The sequence below is a fragment of the Priapulus caudatus genome, unplaced genomic scaffold (assembly GCF_000485595.1).
Source record: "Priapulus caudatus unplaced genomic scaffold, Priapulus_caudatus-5.0.1 Scaffold530, whole genome shotgun sequence".
NCBI classification, from domain to species: Eukaryota; Metazoa; Priapulida; class Priapulimorpha; order Priapulimorphida; family Priapulidae; genus Priapulus; species Priapulus caudatus.
This window is the reverse complement of record NW_014577591.1, coordinates 41034-64318: the sequence shown is the minus strand read 5'-3', so window position 1 is coordinate 64318 and position 23285 is coordinate 41034. Positions and strand designations below refer to the sequence as shown.

Genomic DNA, 23285 nt, shown 5'->3' with positions numbered 1-23285 from the left:
CTAGTAGTATAGCTCTAGTACTAGTAGTACTTAGTACTATAGCCCTTCGCCCTGCGGCAGAGCGAAAGGCTATAGTACTTAGTGGTGTTCCGATTAATCGAGTTCGTCGATCATTACTCGTTTGGGCTGCCGAGTTAATTAATCGAGTAGAAAATCGGACGACCGAGTACAACTCGAACTTTTTTTCTTTCTTTTTTAATTTGATGAGCAGTTATGTTGCAATGCCCTTTAGAGTGTTACCCGTCCGTAACCCTAACAGTATCCTTAATTTACTTACCATTAAATACTAGCTACACATACAATCATGCCAACAGTATCCTTAATTTACTTACCATTAAATACTAGCTACACATACAATAATGTCAATATTCCTTCGCAATACACCGATTGTGTCGACGATGACGCGGCGTCACCGCGTCGTTGCCGCAAACTAAAATGATCGATGATTAATCGATCATCTGTCGCTTTGTAAAACCGATGATAGATCCCAGACCATTGTTATGAAAAACTTTATTTAGATAAGAGTGTGTCATCGTATGAATTCATAGATGCTGTTTCCCGCGCTTTAAATCGCGCGTGGGCCGAGTTGACGTGCAGCATTCGTATTCTACCACGGCATACACGAGCGCACGGTTTATCGATCGATCGTCTACTGCGGCTGGCAGCAAGCCACGTTATTGTTTTTGCCGAAGGGTAGACTGGTATCCGGCCTCACGCTCTGCTAGACAATGTACACGCTCTGCGACAAACAGTGCGGCCGCGAACCAGTCTAGCCAGAGGTGATCTTTCAGTGCAATATATATGACCAATTCTAACACGACCAGTCGGGCTACTAGCACTCTGGTTGTATGCGACCGGACCAAGCATTTACCCGACTAGGTCGGTCGGACGTGGGTTAGTGTCAAACCCTGCGCACCCTCAGATTAGCAAAGCGGAGTTATAACGTCTGCATTTGCGGACAACTAGTAGTACTACTAGTACTACTACTACTACTACTACTAGTACTAGTACTACTACTACTAGGCCCTACTACTAGCTCTAGTACTAATACTAGTATACTTACTATTACTACTACTACTACTGCTATTACTAGTACTATAGCCCAATAGTCAATACTGCCAATGCCAATGGCAATGGCAATGGGGCAACCTAGGTCTGCCTAGCTATGCCTAGACATAGCTAGTAGTAATAGTAGTATTTGTCCGCAAATGCAGACGTTATAACTCCGCTTTGCTAATCTGGGGGTGCAGGTTTACTGGGGTCTGCGTCGGCTCGGACTATAGTAGTATTAGACCAATAAATTGTGCCCTAAAAAATTTTATATTCTGATGTTATCTTAGGGCCCAATAGCCTTCCATAGACAAATCCTGTGAATTTTGTCGTGCAAAATGCACGACAACCTTTTCACTATTTACGACCGTGTTACATAGAAAATCAAAGAAATACCCAAAGCCGTCGCTTTATTAACATCTCACCTCAGGGTTCTCCCCGTTTGCGCAACGTCGGGCGCGCGCGCCCCGTTTGGAAAACTCCCCCCCTGTTTGAATCGTTGCGCCCGTTTAAATTACCTCCGCCCCGTTTAAATTCCACCACAATAAAAGTTTGCCAGCGCGGGAATCGATCCTCTAATTTAAATGCGTTCGACCAGGACATCTGAGCATGCACTGCAGACAGTACTACAGCTAACCTACTGCACAGCTTAACCTGTTGTACTAAACTGTACACCGACTCTGGTATCTATATATATCAAGAACCCGCACAATTACCGTCTAATGGGGTGGTGGCGATTTTTACCCATTAATTAGTCGATACCGGTATAAATACACGCCCCGACTCCCCTAGTTTCCCCCCTCCCCCCCCCCCTAGTTTCCCCGCCCTCCCCTTCCGGCTCCCCTACCTCCTTCCCCCTCCACCCCTGTTTGAATTTCACCTTGGGGAGAACCCTGCACCTACATTACAAAACGCTTGTCATGCAGTATTCTCCTCTTTAATCATGTTTATTTTATTAAAACATCACGACATAAAAATCACGCAAACTTCGCTACAAACAAAACTGGCAATCTTGCATTGAACCGCACCGGACAGCGATGATTTCATTGGCCGATGAGAAATGTCATTGTGCGGTTCAATGCAAGATTGCCAGTTTTGTTTGTAGCGAAGTTTGCGTGATTTTTATGTCGTGATGTTTTTAGGTATTTCTCTGATTTTCTATGTAACACGGCCGTAAATAGTGAAAAGGTTGTCGTGCAGTTTGCACGACAAAATTCACAGGTTTTGTCTATGGAAGGCTATTGGGCCCTAAAATAACATCAGAATATAAAAAATTTTAGGGCACAATTTATTGGTCTATAGTAGTATGTGCTATGTATGGCTACGGAGAGACTGAATAATTCTGTCCCATATAACCTTTTTTATATTTTGGTGAGGGTTATTTTAATGGTTTACTTGGTTTACTACTGATATGTGTATACATTCACTTCAATCGGTATTCACTTCTTAAAAGATTGTTTTTCAGAAACCCCGCTTCGTTCCACTTTCCTAAATCACATTTGCCATTTACAAACAATCAGACCAATCACTGAATCAGAGCGAGTCTTACAATAGCCTCCCGCAGCGCCTCAGATACAAGCGAGAACCAGGCTATTGTAAGACTCGCTCTGATTGGTCTAATTGTTTGTAAATGGCGAATGTGATTTAGGAAAGTGGAACAAAGTGGGGTTTCTGAAAAACAATCTTTTAAGAATTGAATAACGATTGAAGTGAATGTATACACATCAGTAGCAAGGTAAAGCCATGTAGTACTAGTACTAGTAGTAGTATGTACTGATGTAACCCGACCAGGCTGTGTGACTAACGTCAATACACCGGTATTCTAACCCTAGCAATACACCGGTATTCTAACCCTAGCAATACCGTTTCTTGGAGCTAGTACTAATGCAAACTCGTATGCAGTGTGATGTAGATGTATAATAATGTAGCCAGCCGTAATGATGATACCCTCATTTTCGCAAATGTGCTAAACAAAGCTGGGGTACCGGATTGAACATGATGATGATCAAATCGTGATCTAGCCACAAGTTACCTACTCTGTAGTACTCGCTTCTCAAAATGTCAGACAGTACGTCAAGCAGTCGCAGAGCCTGGACGGACTAGTCATGGCTCGAGCCTAGCTAGTTTAGCAGCAGGGGTCGAAATTAGCGGTATCCCGATATCCGCGGGATAGTAGATTCTTGTGTTGGATACCAGATTTCAATGCTTGGTCAAAATCGTCAAAATCGGGATAGTGGCACTGGTTGTTGAGCATATTTGCAAGCGCAGCCGATATATAATCATAGCCGATGTTGATCATAAATGTGATGTGTACATACATTGTATCAAGCGGTCTGACGGAGCAATTGAAAAACTTTTTTGCTTCAGCGGGGACCTAGCATTTTTATGTCTTTATTGAAAGGACCATGAAATGTACTTTCTGCTGACATGCGAAGAGTAAGTGTCGGATAACCTTTTGACCCTCAAGAGGAGGGTTAAACATGGATTTGTTTACTGTTAGAAAGAATTTGACTGCCGGGTTTGCTAGTAGAATCTATACATGCCTGGATGTATGAGGCTACAATGTCACAGTGAAATTTCAAAAGCTAAATTTGCTTGAAGAAGGTTTATGCTCTTTAAAATCGTATAATTTCGATGGCATTCTGTACTGTCAATGTGTTACATGTAACTTATGCCACTGCCAGTGGCCACTGCCAGTGCATGTAGTGGTGATAGTACTGTGTAGTTTTTGCCTGTGTTAATTAGTTACAGGTGGCAGCTCTCTATTTCAGTCTGTAGGCTTGCGTAGGTAAAAGGATGAGTGCTTACCTATTCTGTCTTGCAAATAGTTGTTGCTACTACGTATGATGGGAGCTTCCATCTTTAATCTTAAGACACTTAAACGTACGCGCCATCTCGTGGCAACTTTCATAACGATCCCAACAAACATTCCTTTGAGAAGGTTCCTGATACCATCCCTGTGCCTTCCACTGTTTCGGCGTGTATGTGAACACATTTGGAACTAACAGGGTTTACTAGAATCCCACCACTCCACCACAGAGTCACCACAGTAGACGTTAGATGAGCGCTGTCGCTCCACGGCACTTGTTATATACATTACATTACATTACATTACGTGGCGGGGAATTAACACAGCCACAGCCGGGATTTAACATGCATTTAACGACATAGTAACCCGGGGTGGCCGGGAAATTAACAAGACATTTTACCAGCGGCGCCATTTATCCGTGATTTAACAATCAACAGCTCGCACCGGAAATGGGGCACTCGGCGTTACAAAGTCTGCAGTACTTTACCAATTGATACGTTTATTTGAAAAAGGTGTCATATGACAGAAATTCACATAAATAAATACTTGGACTTTACGAACCAGAATTTAATTTTGTTTGGAATCTGAGAAATGATCCCCGTTTATAGGGGCTTTTAACAGACTACCTGTCCCTTATGGGCGGGGAAGTTGATGTTTGTAACACTAGGGAAGTGTTAAATTCCCCGGCTTTTCCTGGGGGTCCGGGTGAGGGGGGCATTCAATTGACTGGTGCATTAGTGTAGCATATATGCGAAAACATATAACGGGGGTCCCAAACTATCCTCGATCCCTGATCATGAATATACAATATATCATGTGTGGGATTTGTGTAAATTCACTTTAGGCACCTTATCTGTCACGACATGCTGCACATATATCTCTAGATGTATGTGTGATTAAGAGTACATGTCCCTTATCTCTATAAAACGTCGTGGCAATCATGAGAGAAAAGTTGTATTGTTGAAAAATTGGGTTGTATTGTGGAAATTTGGACATTGGCTTGAAGGCGGAAAATAGCGATATTGCCTAAAACTAGTAGTTTAAATTGACTACGTCACGAATTTTCTATGGTAAAATTTGTAAAATGTTTGTTGCCATTTTTTACATTAAAAGTAAGAACTAACGGGACTAAACTTATCATCAAATTCTTACCTGATAAGATTGTTTCTCAACTAGTTAAAAATCCAAAAAACGTGGACGATTTGATATTGTGTTCCTGACATTAATTGCTTGCTATGGGCTATGTATGAGTCATGAGTGTATGTTCACATCGAACAATATAGTAAAATAGGAAGTATAATGCAGCAATTTAACCATAAAAGGTGAACAGAATTACTTATATTTTGTGAAAAAGTGGAAATATTTTTTTAATTTTCACGATTTACGGTGATGTAATCACTTTAACACATATGCATGCTTTGCTCTGCAATTTCCCTTCTCTTCGATGCTCTGCCAAATTTATGCTGTGCCTTAAGCTTGTTGGGAGTCGCTAAGTGTTGTAAGTTGTTATTTAGTTTATCAGTGGAACCCTGCTGAGCATATATATATATGCTACTAGCAAAGTACCCGTCCTTCGGACGGTGGGAAATCATGAATGAGTGTATTAGTGTTGTAGCTCACCTAAGGGTCAAGGGCTTCTTTGTAAAGTATGTTTTTGGTCTTCGTGTGCTGTGTGTGAATGAACATCGCCCTGGGTTTGCCTACTTGTGAGAGGGCAACATAGAGCATGCCATGGAAGAAGACAGGTGTGGTCAGGCCCAAGCCTATGGTAGTGAAAGTCTATGGTAGTGATGCTCACGGGTGCGGGCATATGCTGTGAATGTAGAGATGCATGGTTTAGCTGAAAAGAAGTACTTTGAAGAAGTAAAATAGAATACAAAAGTTTATTTGATGAGATTTACAGGTGATGGACACTAAATTACAGAACTTCATGGTATACAACGTTGGTAGTGTAGTAAACAGAGTCTGATTTCCCTTGAGTTTGGTTGTGAGTAGTTTCCAGTTGAAGCTTTATCTCAGCGAAAGATTTAGCACGTAAGAAGTCAACGTAAAGTTGGCCATGAGAGAAGACGGGTTTTGGGAGGAAAATCCCCAGCTTCTTGAAAGTTTGACCTTGTGCTTTATTGATGCCAGATGGGGATGCAGTAAGCCAAGCGAATAGGGAACTGGTGGCGTTGAAGTGTAAATGATAGCTTGACATCGGATGGAGCTAATATTATCCTGGGTATTAATGTTCTTTGTCCACTGCGAGGGCCGGTGAGTATTTCTGCATCAAGTACATGTTTGTGAAATCTATGGATTTTGAGTCTAGTACCATTGCAGAGTCATTCTCGAATATTTAGATTTAGTTTTCAGTGATAGTTTCTATGAGTTGTTTGTCAGCAGTTTGGATATGGTTTTCGGGGGCGGAGATTTTATCGCAAACGTCCTTTTTAGTTTTATGTAATTACCTGACTGTCTGGGACATGAGTAACCGAAACTGATCCTTCGGACGGTGGGAATTCATGAATGATTGTATTAGAGTTGTAGCTCACCTAAGGATGAAGGGCTTCTTTGTAAACTATGTTTTTGGTCTTCCTGTCCTGTGTGTGAATGAACATCGCCGTGGGTTTGCCTACTCATGAGAGGGCAACATATAGAGCATGCCATGGGAGAAGACAGGTGGGGTCAGGTCCAAGTCTATGGCAGCGAAAGTCTGTCGGCGGATAGAGAATTGCAGTCTTTTAAATTGAAATGGAAGATCTGATGGTGAAGGAATGAGTGGTTTGCGTGGTATGAATACGGTTTTGCCAGTTGCTGGTCCATGTAGGATGACGACGTCTATGACGTTGGCATGGCAGGCTGTGACTCGACAACGTGTTCCACTGGTGATGTTGGGTGGGTCTGCCTTGGGTTAAAGCCTGCTGTTAAAGCCTGTGGAATTCAAGAAATCCACAGGGAAATGGACAGCTTCGTTCACAGTTAGAGTCGGGTCCGACAGACCCTTCCAAAAAAGTGCCGACTCAAATTTTGTGATTAGCATTGTTGTAAAAAGAATATTAAATTGATTTATTTTAGACCAAGATCATAAATTAAGTCGAGAAATAGAAATTAGTCTTCCTAAACAATATTTTTCTATCATTTTTCTATCAAAATATGTATCGGGGTTTAAAGTTCTAGAAAATGAACACATTGAATGATAGTTTTGGTGTTTTTGACTTTAAAAGAAATTTTTAAGTAAAAAAATGTTTTTTTACCTACCGACCTACCTTTAAAAAAAATTGGTTTGGAATCGTAAACAGACATTTTTTTCATTTTATGCCTGATATTGAATTATATCAGCAGTTTCTAAGAATTGATATTAGAATTGAAATCCTCAATATCAGCAGTTTGTTTGGTCAGCAGTTAATAATTTCATGAGCTTTCTGGTCAGCAGTTGATAATCACTGTCTGTGGGGCTGTCTGGGGGTTTAACATGTTTTGCTAACAATACATAATTCATGCAGGAATTGGTGACAATTGGCAGGAATAATGCCATTTATTGACTCGGCAAACATGGTCACTGCCTACGAACTATGATTGTTATTCAAGAAACAGGCATATTGATATTTCGGAAAACCTACCTTAAGTGCAGGAGATAAAGGTATATTAACGTGTATTAACTCAGCTACAAAGTTTTCGGCGTCAAACTCAACCGAACGTGAAGATGTGGTGAGCACATTGTCGTGAAGAGCCTCATTATGGATTTTGGGATATCCCAGGGGAGTCCCATGAGGGGAATGCCTTAACTTAAAAATAACTTAGCTAATAAAAATTCGCTGTTTCCTTTTTATAGTATACATTTTAAATTAAATAAATTTTAAATATGCATATATTTAGGATGAAAGAAAGAAGTTGCGCACCTGGCGAGAAATATATATTTTTTAATTTCTGCGGCTGTCGAGTTTCGAACTCCCGACCCCTAACGTATTAGGCAAGCGTGCTACCACTGCGCCACAGCGCAAGCTGGCAACGACGCGTACTACATTGGTTAATGGTAGTCACTTCGATACACCGGTATGCTATTTTTAGCCAGTGTTAGATAAAACGGCTTCAAATTCAACTTTATCCTGTTTTCATCATTGCAAAAGTGCGCCAATATTACTCTATGAGTGTTAATGCATCGTTTACAGTAAAGCAATTTCAAATCATGCGAGCAGATTCAGAGAACATAGCTAACAAAAAATTGGCTCTTCCCTTTTATAGTATAGATGCCAAATTCAAATTTCTCTTCTCAATTCAGATTGATACAAGTGCAAAGTGCCATCACACTGCGGGATACAAGGCGAAGCGAACGCAGGCGCTCGCTCACGTCGACCTCCTACACCCCCCCCCCACCCCGTCAGGAGCCGTGGGAGAGCGTGGAAGCACGAGCGAGAATGAGCGAGAACGAGCCCGCGATACGATTCGTCAGGTCGCTGCGCGGCGGACGGCTGCTCGAGCTGAACGGTTACTTGTTTCGCATCAACGTGCGCAAGGACGACCGCGTCTACTGGAAGTGCAAGAGCCACGGATGCCGCGCGACTGCGATCCTCACGGAGACCGGCGCTCACATTTCGTCGAAGCAGCTGCACAATCACGAGCCGTGTTTCATCGACGACGGCGGCGGCGGCGGCGGGGTGAGGGCGCCGCGTACACGACACGTGGCCTGGAGTGCCGTCGCTCCACTCTTCGAGGGAAGCGACGTGCCCAATTGCGAACGCACAGCGTCGGCGACCGCGGTGCAGCCTAGCATTGTGCAGCCTAATGCAGGGCAGTCTATGAAATTCTCTTCCGCGGTGCAGCAGACCACATCTGCCCCAACTGTGCAGTCTACGGCATGCACTCCCACGATGCAGCCCATGGTACAGCCCATGGTGTCCGCTTTCGCCGTGCAGCCTAATGAAGTACAGCCGAATGCAGTGCAGTCTGTATCGTCTTCTCCCGTCATGCAGGATAACTTGGTACATCTTCTGGCACCTGCTCCGATGATGCAGCTTGAGGTGGTGCAGCCTAGCATGCTGCAGGCGACATCTTCGACTCTCTCAATGCAGCCTAATGCTGTGCAGCACAACGTGGTGCAGTCTGTGGCCTCTGAGCACACATTTCAGCCTGCTGCGTCTTCTCTCATGGTGCAGCCTCCCGCGTCCGCTCCCGCTACGCATCCCGCCACATCTCACCTCGGGGTGCGACCGGCGCGGCATGCGCCCCCCACCGCTACGAAGTACCGTCGCATCGAGATGGCGCGCGCGCGCATCCCGCCCGCGCCGCCGCCGCCGCGGGAGGGCGTCGCCGTGCGGCTGGTTGCCTCGGGCCGCGGCGGGCAGATGCTCGTGCTCAACGGCTTCGTCTACCGGCTGAACGTGCGAAATGAGCGCGCCGACCGCGTTTACTGGAAGTGCCGGACGCGCGGCTGCCGGGCGTCGGCCATTCTTGCCGGCGACGGCTCATACGTGTCGTCGCGCGAGGTCCACAACCACGCCGTCGAGACGGATCCGCGTGCCGGTGCTGCCACCACCACCTGCGCCTCCCCGCGCGTTTCCAGCGCTGCCTCCCACGCTTCCCCGCGCGTTTCCAGCGCTGCCTCCCGCCCCTCCCTGCACGATCCCACCGCTCATGTGTCGCCGCACGGCCCCTGCGTCATCAAAACAGAGCCGAGCGACTCGAATGCCGGCGACGTCTCGGCGCGGGTTCCCACGCGCGTTTCGGGGTCGGCCGCCTCCGCCGCCACGCCAGGATTTGGCGACGGGCGGCGGCAGCCGACGCGGCGCGGCGGGGCGGCGGCGCGCGAGACGTACGCCGGGTGGCGGCGCTTCGTCGGCAGCGGCGAGACGCCATGCGAGGCGCACGGAACGCGCTTCTTCAGCACGCAGCGCGGCCGCCGCCTGCTCGCCGTCAACGGCTTCCACTACCGCGTCAACGTGCACAAGGACGGCGGCAAGACCTACTGGAAGTGCCGGCGGCGCGGCTGCCCGGCGACGGCGATCACGACTGCACACAGCGCCAGCGTGCTCGCGAAGGAGACGCACACGCACCCGCCGGCCGACGTCGACGCAAGCGCCTACGAGCCGCTGATGATCGGCGGTAATCAGTTTACCCTGCCGCCGCGTTCTATTACCGAAGCATCGGTGCAGCAGCCGCGTTCAATCACGGATGCGTCGGTGCAGCCGCCGCGGCGGTACGATGCAATTGCCAGTGCATCCGCGCCACCACGGAAGTACGATGCAATCGCCAATGGATCCGTACCACAGCAGCAGTATGACGCGATATCAGATGCATCAGGGCCGCCACCACGGCAGTACGATGCAATCACTGATGTATCAGCCGATGCGTCCGCGCTACCGCAATCGTACGACGTGACGCAGCTGCAGCCATACAACTCCATTGCTGATGCGTCGGCGTCGCCACTGTGGGAGTACGACGCGACCCCCAGTGCATCCACGCCACTTGCGCAGCCGTACGACGCGATCGCTGATGCGTCTGCACCGCCACCGCGGCAGTACCACGCGACCGTTGATGCCTCTTCGCTGCTGCAGGGGTACGGAACGAGCACGGGCGCGATGGCACACACAGGGGGCGCCGACGTCGCCGCGGGACTGTCGTCAGCGGCGGCGCCCACGTCGCGCCGTGCGCCCGTCGAGCGCTGGCCGTGCGAGGCGGCGGCGACCGCGGACGACGCCGTCTACCACAAGTGTGTGCCATGCGGCGAGTACCTCTCGTCCGAGGACGCGTTCTATCGCCACTGCCGGCAGCGTCACTGCAAGCTGTTCCAGTCGACGGGCTCCGACTACGACGCCGCGGAACACGCTGGCTGCGTCGCCATTGCCGCCACCTCCACCGACGTGGCGCCGCCCCCCTGGGGAGAGCTGCTGCGGGACGGGAGTGTCCGCGTGAAGCAGGAGCCTGAGCTGGAAGAGGAGGAGGAGGAGGATGAGGAGAAGGAATCCTCGGAGTTTGTGCCGTGGGACGACCCGGTGGCGGCAGCGTTCGATGGGGGAGCGACGGACGCTCGCCATGACGACGACGAGGAGGGGGGCGACGCCGCGAGTTACGGTGTCTTCGATCTGACTTCGGCCGCGACGCGAGACGACGATGACGACGACGGCGACGGAGCAGGTGGCAATGATGCGGGCGGCTGCGACGCTGTCGCCTGCCCAGAGTGCGGCGACGCCCTGGTAACGGCAGCCGAGTTCAGCCAGCACCTGCGCGAGCACCAGGTGGCGCCGGCGGCAGCGCGCTTCGGTCCGGGGCGCTCGCGGCGCGGCACCGCTCGGGGGCGCCACACGGCAGGCAGGGGCCGGCGGCGGCCATGTCACGGGTGCGGGCGGTCGTTCACGATTGGCGCGCTGCTGATGCGTCACACGGCCAAGTGCGCACGCGGTCGCGCCACCCGGAAGAGGGCGCTGCGATTGCCGACTCGTGGCGCCGACCAGAGACCGTGGCACTCCCTGGTGGACGAAGACGTGGCTGTTCCCTCGGACGCGTTTTCTGGCAGTCAGCGTGCGAGCGAGAGTCCGACTTGTATCGGGACGCACGAGGGTGTTTGCTCTCCCGCGAGTGAAGGCAGCACGTCGACTGTCAAACTTAAGCAGGCGGACGATCCGCCGATAGGTGGCGCTGGCGGCGTTTCCGATCCTTGTCCGATTTGGCCGTCGATGGCGTTGTACAAGTGTCCGGTGTGCGGGGCCGCATTCTATGACAAGCAGGCATTGGAGAGACATGCGTTACTCCACGGCAGCGGCAGTGGTGATAGCGGGCTGCTGGTGGCGGCGGCACCCGGAAACATAGACACTTCATGCGTCGGTATGGATGGAATCCTCTAAATTATTTAAGTGGCTCGCGGCCAGTAGAACAGTGTGTTCTGTGTGTTAGCTAGATGCTTATGACCTGTTTGTAAGGCCTGAGTTGGCACTTTGAAGCCATTAAGTACTCTATGGTGGTATATGATTTCTCGCTAGCAAGTGCACCTTTTAGCATTGTAAAATTGTAAGTAATTTCACGCCGACACACTAAGAATGCGGTGACTATAATTACTAGTGTGATTTTACATGAATTTAATTGATATGTATAATAATTTTATTGTGTCAAATGCTGTGAGCGTTCATGAGCGAAATTAGACAATTATCACAGTGACTACTAAAAGACACTTTGTGTTAGAATCTATGGATATGATTTGTGCAAATTAGACTATGGCGTAGCTGTAGCATGTATGAAGCACGTGCTCTGTAAAGGTAGGAATGTAGAGTAAAACTAGGATGCTAAGGTGGAACAAGCTCCATCTCCAATGATGAAGGATCCAGCATTGCATATCTTATGGTTGTGAATGAAAAGGTGGTTAATAACATAGTTGATTATGATATGTATATATATGATGTACATACGATAGGATATATATATATGTTATAGTTGAAAGGTGCTGTACAAAATACACATCTTGTCTAGAAAGATTTCTAGCTCATTTACTGCCACACGAAACGGCTGTGAAAGGGCTTTCATAGACATAGTTGTAAATTTATTCGAACTCGTATATTTGTGAGTAAAAAAAATCATGCGCCATAATTATATTAAACGTTTCTATCATACAAATGTACGCTATCAACCACGGCATGCTGTACTACAGCTCATATTCAGCTACAATTTGCTATCCTAGATGTCAAATGCTTGTTAGAGATTTTAGAGATCTCTATTATGTACTCTTGACGTGATGCGGCCATGATGCCGAGGCGCGCCGAGGATTGACACTTTGTGTCTTCTAATCACAGCCTATGCCACACCAGTCTTTGATATTTTTAAATATGGGGACCCATTGGACCATCAAATCGCCGATCTCAGGAACTAGGGCATTCTGCTATGTTAGAACGGTTTCCTACGATAGAGTTTGCCACAAATACGAAAATAACACGCTGTTTAGCGCACTGCGCTACGTCCTTCTGTAGCATTTACGCATCTCCGTAATCAGAATAAGCCTCGCCTTCTTCGTTGATGCCAGATGGGCATGAATGGGGCGTCAACGACGTGACCCGTTACTGTACCTACTGTCTTTCGCCAGCCTGTTTACTTTTCGTAAATAATGAAATGCCTGGCCGATGCATTTCGCATCGAAGTGGAACATTTTCGGCATTTTCATTCGCTGTCGCAAGTGAACGAGTGCGTCATTCATTGAACATTGAAGTTTTTCTTAAAATTAAATAATTCCGAAAATCCCTAACCGCGCTACTCGATTGTTTTAGCCAAAGAACGTAGCTGTGTGTGTGACGTCTTGCCCGCGCGCTTTATGCTTGGCTTAGCGGGCCTCGAAATGAATATCGGAGGAAGCCCCCTCGAAACACGCGTGTTTGTTTATATATATATATAGCTTTGTGACATCAGGATGGGCGGTGTCGGGAGTTCTGCGATGATAACCTCGTAATTTCTCAGCATTTCACATTCCAGCAAGGTGCATGGAACATTTTACCAATTTAGTGGTGTCAGTTAGTCACGGATATGTCACAGTAAGTACTAACCGTATGTTTCACATACGTTCACCTATTTTGCACACAGGCGGTGGATCATTGTGAAAAATTGTGTGAATATTTATTTCTATTGAGACGTTCCAAGTGCCTGTGCTTTCAACAGTCTTGTACGTCAATGCACGTGCGTCAAGAGCCACAAACTCAACACAATTTCATCTCTGTTATTGTTTACACCTGAATGCGTGATTGATCAGGGAGGGGGTGCATGTAAGAGGGAGACATTTTCTTTGGGGTTGCGAAAAACACAATTCCACTTGACAATTTCATGGGCCATTTCAATTGGAAGCTCTGCAGAATGGACCTCCAACAAGCCCTTTGACTGACTAGTCAAGAAATTCAAAGGTCTGTATATTGCTCTTATTTAGCCGCTGATAGTTCTTATTTTGAACAAAGTCTTCATTTTTAGCTCATCTGACATAGTCAGATGCAGCTTGTAGAATCGCACGATCGTCCGTTCGTCCGTCCGTCCGTCCGTCTGTCAACAGTTGGGCACACATCTTAACCGCTCGACGTACGGTCACGATATTCGGCACATTGGGGGGAGTCGTCAAAACGAGTTGGGATGTCGAAGCTGGGGTCAAAGGTCAAAGGTCAAGAGGGTTAAAAGAAGGAACATTCACTCCTTAACTTAAGGTATAGGGAGGAAATGCAGAATTGCGGCACAAATCTAAACGGCTCGACCTAGGCTCGTGATAGTTTGTGTATAGCATCATTGTAGGAAAACCATCACTGTGCCGAAATTGGAGTCACAGGTCAAAGGTCAATGGCACAGGGCAGATTTTAGACATTTTCTGAGGGACATGGTCTGACGGTGCGATTGAAAAACTTTTTTGTTTCAGCGGTGACCTAGCATTTTTATGGCATTATTGAAAGGACCATGAAATGTACTTTCTGCTGACATGCGAAGAGTAAGTGTCAGATAACTTTTGATCCTCAAGAGGAGGGTTAAACATGGATTTGTTGACTGTCTGTTAGAAAGAATTTGACTACCGGGTTTGCTAGTAGAATCTAGACATGCCTGGATGTATGAGGCTACAATGTCACAGTAAAATTTCAAAATGCTAAATTTGGTTAAAGAAGGTTTATGCTCCTTAAATCGTATAATTTCGATGGCATTCTGTACTGTCAGTATGTTACATGTAACGTATGCCACTGCCATGCTACTGCCAGTGCATGTGTTGCTGGTACTGTGTAGTTTTTGCCTGCGTTAATTGGTTACAGGTGGCAGCTCTCTATTGCAGCCTGTAGGCTTGCATAGGTAAATTGATGAGTGCTTACCTATTGTCTTACAAATAGTTGTTGCTACTACGTACGATGGGAGCTTCCATCTTTAATCTGAAGACACTTAAACGTACGCGCCATCTCGTGGCAACTTCATAACGATCCCAACGAACATTCCTTGAGAAGGTTCCTGACACCATTCCCTGTGCATTCCACTGTTTCGGCGTGTATGTGAACACATTTGGGACTAACAGGGTTTACTAGAATCCCACCACTCCACCACAGAGTCACCGCAGTAGACGGTAGATGAGCGCTGTCGCTCCGCGGCACTTGTTATCTTCTAAAACTACAGACCATCCGCTGACCGCTGTGGAGACGTGCGCCGGGCCTCGAATTTGGTGCACGTCTCTACTGCAGACAGCGCTTCCACAGGCACTTGGAACGTTTCAATAAAATATAATGCTAAATAAATGTGTCTGTCTGCAGCGGCATCCAGCGTTTGTTGCAGATAAGCATTTGGATGGCATTTGCAGGAAATTGGCGGCAATAATAGGTGAAAGAGAGTATAGAAACATTAAGACTTTGGTAGTAAATAGATTTCGTATTTATTTAGCATTGTATTTTATTGAAACGCTCCAAGTGCCTGTGGGCGTAGCACCCTTACCTCTCACATCTGGTAGCTATGGTACCCCTTCCACCGCGCTTGTCTGGGTCATTGGGGAAAACTTTCTACCTGTCGCTGTTGAACTGGTCTCTGGTTGTATGACGTCATCCCCCCTGAAATCTCCACAATAGCCTGCAAGCTCATGTGGCCTAAGCATGGGGCTAGGGTTTCGGGGCCAGGGGCGTATAGCTACGGGGGGAGCCTGGGGGGCACGTGCCCCCCTCACAAATTTTCTGTGCCCCCCCCAGGTGCCCCCCCACTGAAAATTCATGCTTGATAAAAAAAAAATTGAATTAAAAACAATGCCGTTAGAACAGTATAATACAAAGAAAGAGGGTTCGAACCACATCTCAGTAAAATTATATATTGTCCCCCCCCCCAAAAATGAAAGCCCCCCCGCCCCCCCCCCCCCGCTGAAAAAATCCTAGCTACGCCACTGTTTGGGGCTAGCATGCTTGATGTAATTATGCCTAAGTAGTCCTATATGCTAGGGCCTGGCTAGGCCTTCGACATGTTCGAAAGTTTTGTCAAAAGACGGCGCCACAATTGAATCATCTAGACAGGTGAAAATGACGACCGGACATCACCAGCCAATGTCTTCCGAAGTCTCTGGAAACTGCCGAGAGGTCATCGATTGGTCTCTGCCATATTATTTTATTTATTCCAGGAAATGCACAGTCCACTGAATACAGAAGCTACCGCATTGCAAGTGGAGTAAGAGGAGCTCCACAGTATAATATTACCAAACCCCAGTTGGAATCTTTTCTTGCGTGTCGGTTCACGAACAGAAAAATGGCAGAAATGCTAAAGGTGTCTACTAAAACAATCCAGAGGAAGATGAGGTAGGCTTAATCATTCACATGTACAAAAATATGAAAAATGTGCTAGCCTCAATAGGCCTACACTGAAAGTTATCAATCATGTCAATGACACTATGATTTGAAAGTTCAGGGCATGCTATACCACTGTGACTTGAGAACAAGAATGTTTTCAGGTTCCATTGAAGACCGGGACACTGCATGGTGGCAGGTACTGGCACGAATGTATTGCGGTCTTGTGGTAGTAGACTGTTCCACGTGGTGCCAAAAATATTCAACAATAGCCAAGAATAATGAATATTAATTTATGTGAAAGAAACTATAGCCTACATACCATCCACAACAAAAATTCTGAAATGAATCTGAAAAAATGCATGTTTGAACTTTCATCATGTTTTCCTAGGACCTGGCATGCAATCATCATGATCATTTGTTTAATCACTTTTCAGGCAGTTTGGATTGGCTGTCCTGGACAAACCACGGGTGATGGCTCAGGAGGAGCTAGATGCAGCTGTGAAAGATGCTATTCATGACAACCGACAGATTGGTGCAAACAATGTCCATGTGAAGTTACGGAACAAGGGCATCAATGTTCCGCGAGACAAAGTACGTGAATCTGTTCGACGCGTCGACCCATTTGGAGTGGCTCTGCGATCAAGACCTACACTTAAACGGCGAGAATACAGTGTCAAGGGACCTAATTCCCTTTAGCAATTGGATGGCAACATGAAATTAATAAGGTAATGGTAGAAACCCTAGTGTATGACCATGATGACTGCTCTTGTTGGCTGTGACCGCAGGAATGAACCTGGTGTTGTTCATCTGATGCACCATTTGGCTGTCCTTGCGGCATCATGTCGAGGACGAAATCTATCCGCTTTATTATACTAGGATGCAATTTTTATTACCCACACTTCACAGGGGCCTTCTAATTCTAATGGAAATTACACTCCTCTCGCAGTAGTTTTTCGTGCACCCGCCAAGTCTCCAACCACTGCTTCAAATAGACAGCTAGCTGTTTTGTCAAAAGATGACGCCACAATCTAATCATCAATCGAAAATGACGACCGGACATTCACCAGCCAAAAACTCTTTGTGGATTACATCTTGCTACCATGATTACGATATCGGACACATATTTCCCAAGATGCCTCTTTTTAGCTCAGCTGACGAAGTCAGATGCAGCTTGTAGAATCGCATGATTGTCAGTCTTTCCGTGCGTCCGTCCTTGCGTCCGTCAACAGTTGGGCACAAATCTTAACCACTCGACGTACGGTCTTGATATTCGGTACGTCGGGGAGGGGGGGATTGCGAAAAGGACTCGGGATGTCGAATTTGAGGGTCAAGGGTCAAAGGTCAAGAAGTGTCAATGGAGGGGGAATATTTCCCCCGTAACTTAAGGTATAGGAGGAAATACGGAATTGACCTACGCTCTTAATATTCGATGTATAGTGTGATGGGGTGGAAACCCATCACCAGCGCGAAATTGGAGGTCACGGGTCAAAGGGCAGTGGGGGAAAGGTCAGATATCAGACCTTTGCTGATGACATGGTCTAATGGACCGAGTGCAAAACTTTTTTGTTGACCTTCAAGAGGAGGGTTAAACATGGATTTGTTGACTGTTAACAAAGGACTGAACTGCTTTTGCTATTAGAGCCCCCTCCACCCGCCCCTCCACCCATCCTCCCCCCACCCTCCCCCACCACCACCACTACGCTTGCGCTCGACGCATATCCATGATAACATGTTAATATAGCGAATTCATTAAAGTTACACAGCTGTATCTTTATTACTGTACTACCAGTAGCTATAGGAAAGCCTATCATAGATTTTAGATCTGTATTAGTAGTATCCTAGATATATGCTCTGAGCGCAAACACGGTAGCAGGAGGGCACTGTCGCTCTGCGGCACTTGTTACAATAAAGTCCACTCCATTTTTGCTTGGTACATGGGGCTGAGTAGAGGAAGGTTCGTGATCGCGATCTGCGATATTCAATATGGCCGCACTGGTGAAAATTTAATGGATTCATAATAAGATATATTACATAATTTTGTTTCCTTACTCTTGTTAATTTCCATTTTGTTTTTATCAGTTGGCGTATAACGGTGCAGTCGATGGATACTCAAGATTGATAGTTTTTCTGAAGGCTTCCATCAACAACAAGGCGACAACAGTATATCAACACTTTGAAAATGCCGTGAAAGAGTATGGTTGGCCGTCACGGGTTCGAGTGGATAAGGGGAGAGAATATCTTTGTCTGCGATGCAATGTTGCACTATCGCGGGGCAGTGCGTGGAAGCGCAATAAGAGGAAAGAGCGTCCACAATATCCGCATCGAGAGACTGTGGGTGGATGCATGGAATGGCTCCACCAATGTGTTTTATGAACTTTTCTGCCAGCTTGAAGCGAATCATGTACTGAATCCGAATAGTGATGAGCAACTGTTTGCACTGCATTATGTGTACCTGCCACGCATTCAGAAATCTTTGGATGATTTCACAGCCATTTGGAATCACCACACATTGAGAACAGCAAAATCATCTTCACTACAACTATTCGTTCAGCGTTCACTTGAGTTGCAACGTTCTGCAAACACTGCAATGAGGGGAAATGCACTGAAATGTTTCGTCAAACGGAGGAGACTGATAACGATGCAGATGGTGAGAGTGCCAATAGTGAACCCGAGAATGACAACAATTTGACAATTGTGAATATTCCCGAGACCATTACGCCCATCACAGCAGATGACTGCACAAGTGTCCGGTGTGCGGGGCCGCATTCTACGACGAGCAGGCATTGGAGAGACATGCGTTACTCCACGGCAGCGGCAGTGGTAATAGCTGGCTGCTGGTGGCGGCGGCACCCGGAAACATAGACACTTTATGCGTCGGTATGGATGGAATCCTCTAAATTATTTAAGTGGCTCGCGGCCAGTAGAACAGTGTGTTCTGTGTGTTAGCTAGATGCTTATGACCTGTTTGTAAGGCCTGAGTTGGCACTTTGAAGCCATTATGTACTTGATGGTAGTATATATGATTTCTCGCAAGTGTACTTTTTAGCATTGTAAAATTGTAAGTAATTTCACGCCGACACACTAAGAATGCTTTTGTGGTGAGCATAATTACTAGTGTGATTTTACATGAATTTAATTGGTATGTATAATAATTTTATTGTATCCAATGCTGAGCGTTCATGAGCGAAATTAGACAATTATCACAGTGACTACTAAAAGACACTTTGTGTTAGAATGATTTGTGCAAATTAGACTATGGCGTAGCTGTAGCATGTATGAAGCACGTGCTCTCTGTATAGGTAGGAATGTAGAGTAAAACTAGGATGCTAAGGTGGAACAAGCTCCATATCCTATGATGAAGGATCCAGCATTGCATAATTATGGTTGTGAATGAAAAGGTGGTTAATAACATAGTTGATTACGATATATATGATGTACATACGATAGGATATATATATATATATATATATATATATATATATATGTTATAGTTGAAAAGTGCTGTACAAAATACACATCTTGCCTAGAAAGATTTCTAGCTCATTTACTGCCACACGAATCGGCTGTGAAAGGGCTTTCCTAGTTGTAAATTTGTATATTTGTGAGTAAAAAAAATCATGCCTCATAATTATATCAAACATTTCTATCATACAAATTTTGTACGCTATCAACCACGGCATGCAGCTCTATAGCTACAATTTGCTATCATAGATGTCAAATGCTTGCATGCATGCAGTATCCTCTGTCTTATGCCCATATGTGTCTATAGGTGTATAGCATCATGGTAGGAAAAGCCATCACTGTGCCGAAATTGGAGGTCACAGGTCAAAGGTCAATGGGGGCAGAGGGCAGATTTTAGACATTTTCTGAGGACATGGTCTGACGGAGCGATTGAAAAACTTTTTTGTTTCAGCGGTGACCTACCATTTTTATGGCTTTATTGAAAGGACCGTGAAATGTACTTTCCGCTGACATGCGAAGAGTAAGTGTCGGATAACCTTTTGATCCTCAAGAGGAGGGTTAAACATTGATTTGTTGACTGTTAACAAAGAACTGAACTGCTTTTGCTATTATTAGAGCCCATACCTGTGTGAATGTGAGGCTACAGTTGCACAGTTGAATTGCAAAGGCAAATGTTTGTTGAACAAGGTTTACGCTCCTTAAATCTTATTATGTTCTAAAGAAGTCTGTCTATAGCACCCTGAAGGCTGAATCAGTGAATGCTCGCGTGGGTAGGCAAAAACACGGGGCAGCCCATGACCGGCACGCTTCTAATCATAATTGTTGCCTGCCAACCTGCAATGCACATGTGTCTGCAATGCATAGAGATTAGGTGGGTGCGAAAGTGTAGCTGATATATTTGTTCGAATTGCATGGCTACGAAAGTCAAACAAGAATAAAGAAGACTTATGTATAAGACGTCTTGCTATGCACAAATGAATTTATCAGCAGAACACCAGACACCAGATGAGCCCTGTCGCACTGCGGCACTTGTTTATATAACGTGATATTGCTATCGGCATTTCGATCTCAGCTAACACAAAACCATACTATAACGTTATGTTATGGTTAAGATAAATGCGCGCACACACACGCACACGCACATACACGCACATATGGACGTACACACACATGCATACACGCGCACACTCGCGTGCATTCACGCACACATGCATGCGCGCACTCACGCATGCACACGAGTACAAACATAAACATACGCACGCCCACATACGCACATGCGCAGGCACACGCACTCACGCGTACAGGCATGCACACGTGCACATATTATACACGCACGCACAGATTATTATTTCCCAGTTAGTATTGTAATTCCAAATGTTCCTAATAATTATTACTCTGAGCTAAGTAACAATAGAAACATAGGAATTGGAAAATCAAATGAAAGAAATAAAACGCAAAATAATTTGCCTGAAACTGCCCTCTTTACCCAGATTTACCATGCCCTTACCCACTGAGCTATTTCGCGTAGTATGCCAGTGCCACACACATGTATGCCAGTAGTATAGTGTGCCAGTCACACATTAAAAGATAGTGAGGTATACCGATTCCTTAGGTTAGAAACGGTAACTGATTTTAAATTGACTCTTGTAAATCGATTGCGCGAAAGTCGGAGATAAACTCGTTCGAGAGTGGGTGGGTTCATATGTAGCATATATTCGTTGCCATTATTGAAAGCGGCTTAAGTGTACGTGTGCAAAAGTACCTAGCTGTGTTCCTTTGGTTTCATGAATTCCTGTGTTCATGTGTTTTATAAGTAGCATAGGTATTCCTCGCAATTATTGAAATGGTTTAAGTGTATACGCGTAGGTATGCTCATACCTGCGTAGGTATACGCGTACCTGTGCTCATTTGTCTATTGGCTTTCCTCACATTGGCTTTCTTCTCTGGTTCGAGATACGTATATGAACAGCGAGGTGTGGTAGAACTGAAGCGAGCTCTATTTATAATGAGATGCTAATATATATGCTAGCGATTTTATCGCAATATGCACATCAGACCACTCCTACCTTGATTGTAACCATAAGACACGCCTGACACAGAAAACATGGCAAGATTTTATTCGCGTTGTTTGACATAACATCATAATACCGATCCATGGTTCCCACAAAAGTGTGAATTAGTTTTCAATGACCTTTCAAGGACATATCAAGGACATTTTTTTTTCAAGGACAATCCGTGACAAGTAGTTTTAGCTTTTTAGAGTCATCATAAATAGTTGTTTTACACGAGTGCCGACAGCAGATTAAACAGCTGCTATAGCTCGCCGATTACCGACGTATATGGCAGGCGAGGTGGGACACAAATGGTATTTAGTGACAGTCACAAATTCGAATTAATGTATGATATTGTCTATTTAGTGACTATCATATATTCCATTTAGTGACAGTCATTAAATCAACCAATCGGATACAACCTATTTTTTCTCAGCCAATCATTTTCTCATGGAATTATTGACAAACACTAAATGATTTAATGATAGTCGATAGACACAAATGGTATTTAGTGACAGTCAAATTCGAATTTATGTCTATCATATATTTTATTTAGTGACAGCCGTTAAATCAACCAATCAGATACAACTTATTTTTCCTCTGCCAATCACGGGCATGGAATTATTGACAAACACTAAATGATTTAATAATAGACACAAATGGTATTTAGTAACAGTCACAAATTCGAATTAATGTCTATCATATATGGTGAAATGTTAGCCAGCCAAATGACCGTATTTCAGCTGAAACTTTTTAACCCCCCCCCCCCGAGGCACAAAATGTGAATTTATGCCTATAATGCACGCGCACGCGCGCGTGCGACCATACCTGCGTGTGCGCGTCCGTTAATGTGTGTATGTGTTTGTGTGACTGACAAAACGTATTATATAGCCGCGCAACTGATGCCGTGGGCGATACTATCCGCGAGAGGGGGAGGGAAATACTGAGGGGAAGGGAGTGAGGGGGGAGGAGGAAGGAAAGAGGAGAGAAATGAGAGAGGGACGGAGGGAGGAAAGAATGCAGACGGAGATGTGCACACGTATGGGCAGTACATACGCACGTACGGCACAAACGGAACACACACAAGCATGGATCGATGCACATATTCCTTCTAATATATAATTACTTCTCTCGCCTTCCCGCTCACCCTCTCCCTCTTTCTTTCACACATACGCACACGCACACATACACACACGCACACACACGCACGCACACGCACGCACGCACGCACACACAGTCTCTCTCTCTCTCTCTCTCTTTTCAAACGCGACGTCGCCCTTTTTTAACCGTGTTCCATAAATGCCATCGCGCGGCGTGCGGCCCATCTAATTTCTCTCTTTCTCGGGCGCTATACATATACACACATATATATAATATATATATATTATACTCGCCTCTCGTCGTTTCTTCTTGCGCACTACCTCACACCCCTCTCGCGGATGGTATCGCCCTTGACCAGTCAAGCATGGAAAAACTTTTGCAGGTAAATGGCCGGATTTCAGCCTAAACTTTTTCACTCCCCGAGGTACAAAATGTGAATTTACGCCTATAATACACGCGCACGCGTGCGTGCGACCATACCCGCGTGTGCGCGTTTGTGTGACTGTAAAAACGCGTAATATAGCCGTATAATCGTATTTTGTGCTTTGGGGGGGGAGGGTAAAAAAGTTGAGGCTGATAACCAGA

General features: G+C 45.9%; 1 protein-coding gene across 1 annotated transcript in view; it reads left to right on the top strand.

Moving 5' to 3' along the window:
• The window catches only part of LOC106811348, a 66263-nt gene extending 46539 nt beyond the window's left edge, over positions 1 to 19724 (top strand). The window contains exons 5-9 of the mRNA XM_014814934.1: positions 4610 to 4618; positions 8221 to 11659; positions 15921 to 16095; positions 16521 to 16811; positions 18166 to 19724. Of these exons, the coding sequence (XP_014670420.1) occupies positions 4610 to 4618; positions 8221 to 11659; positions 15921 to 16095; positions 16521 to 16782 (3885 nt within the window). The 3' untranslated portion in view covers positions 16783 to 16811; positions 18166 to 19724. The remainder of the gene's footprint in view (positions 1 to 4609; positions 4619 to 8220; positions 11660 to 15920; positions 16096 to 16520; positions 16812 to 18165) is intronic.
• The last annotated feature ends 3561 nt before the right edge of the window (positions 19725 to 23285 follow it).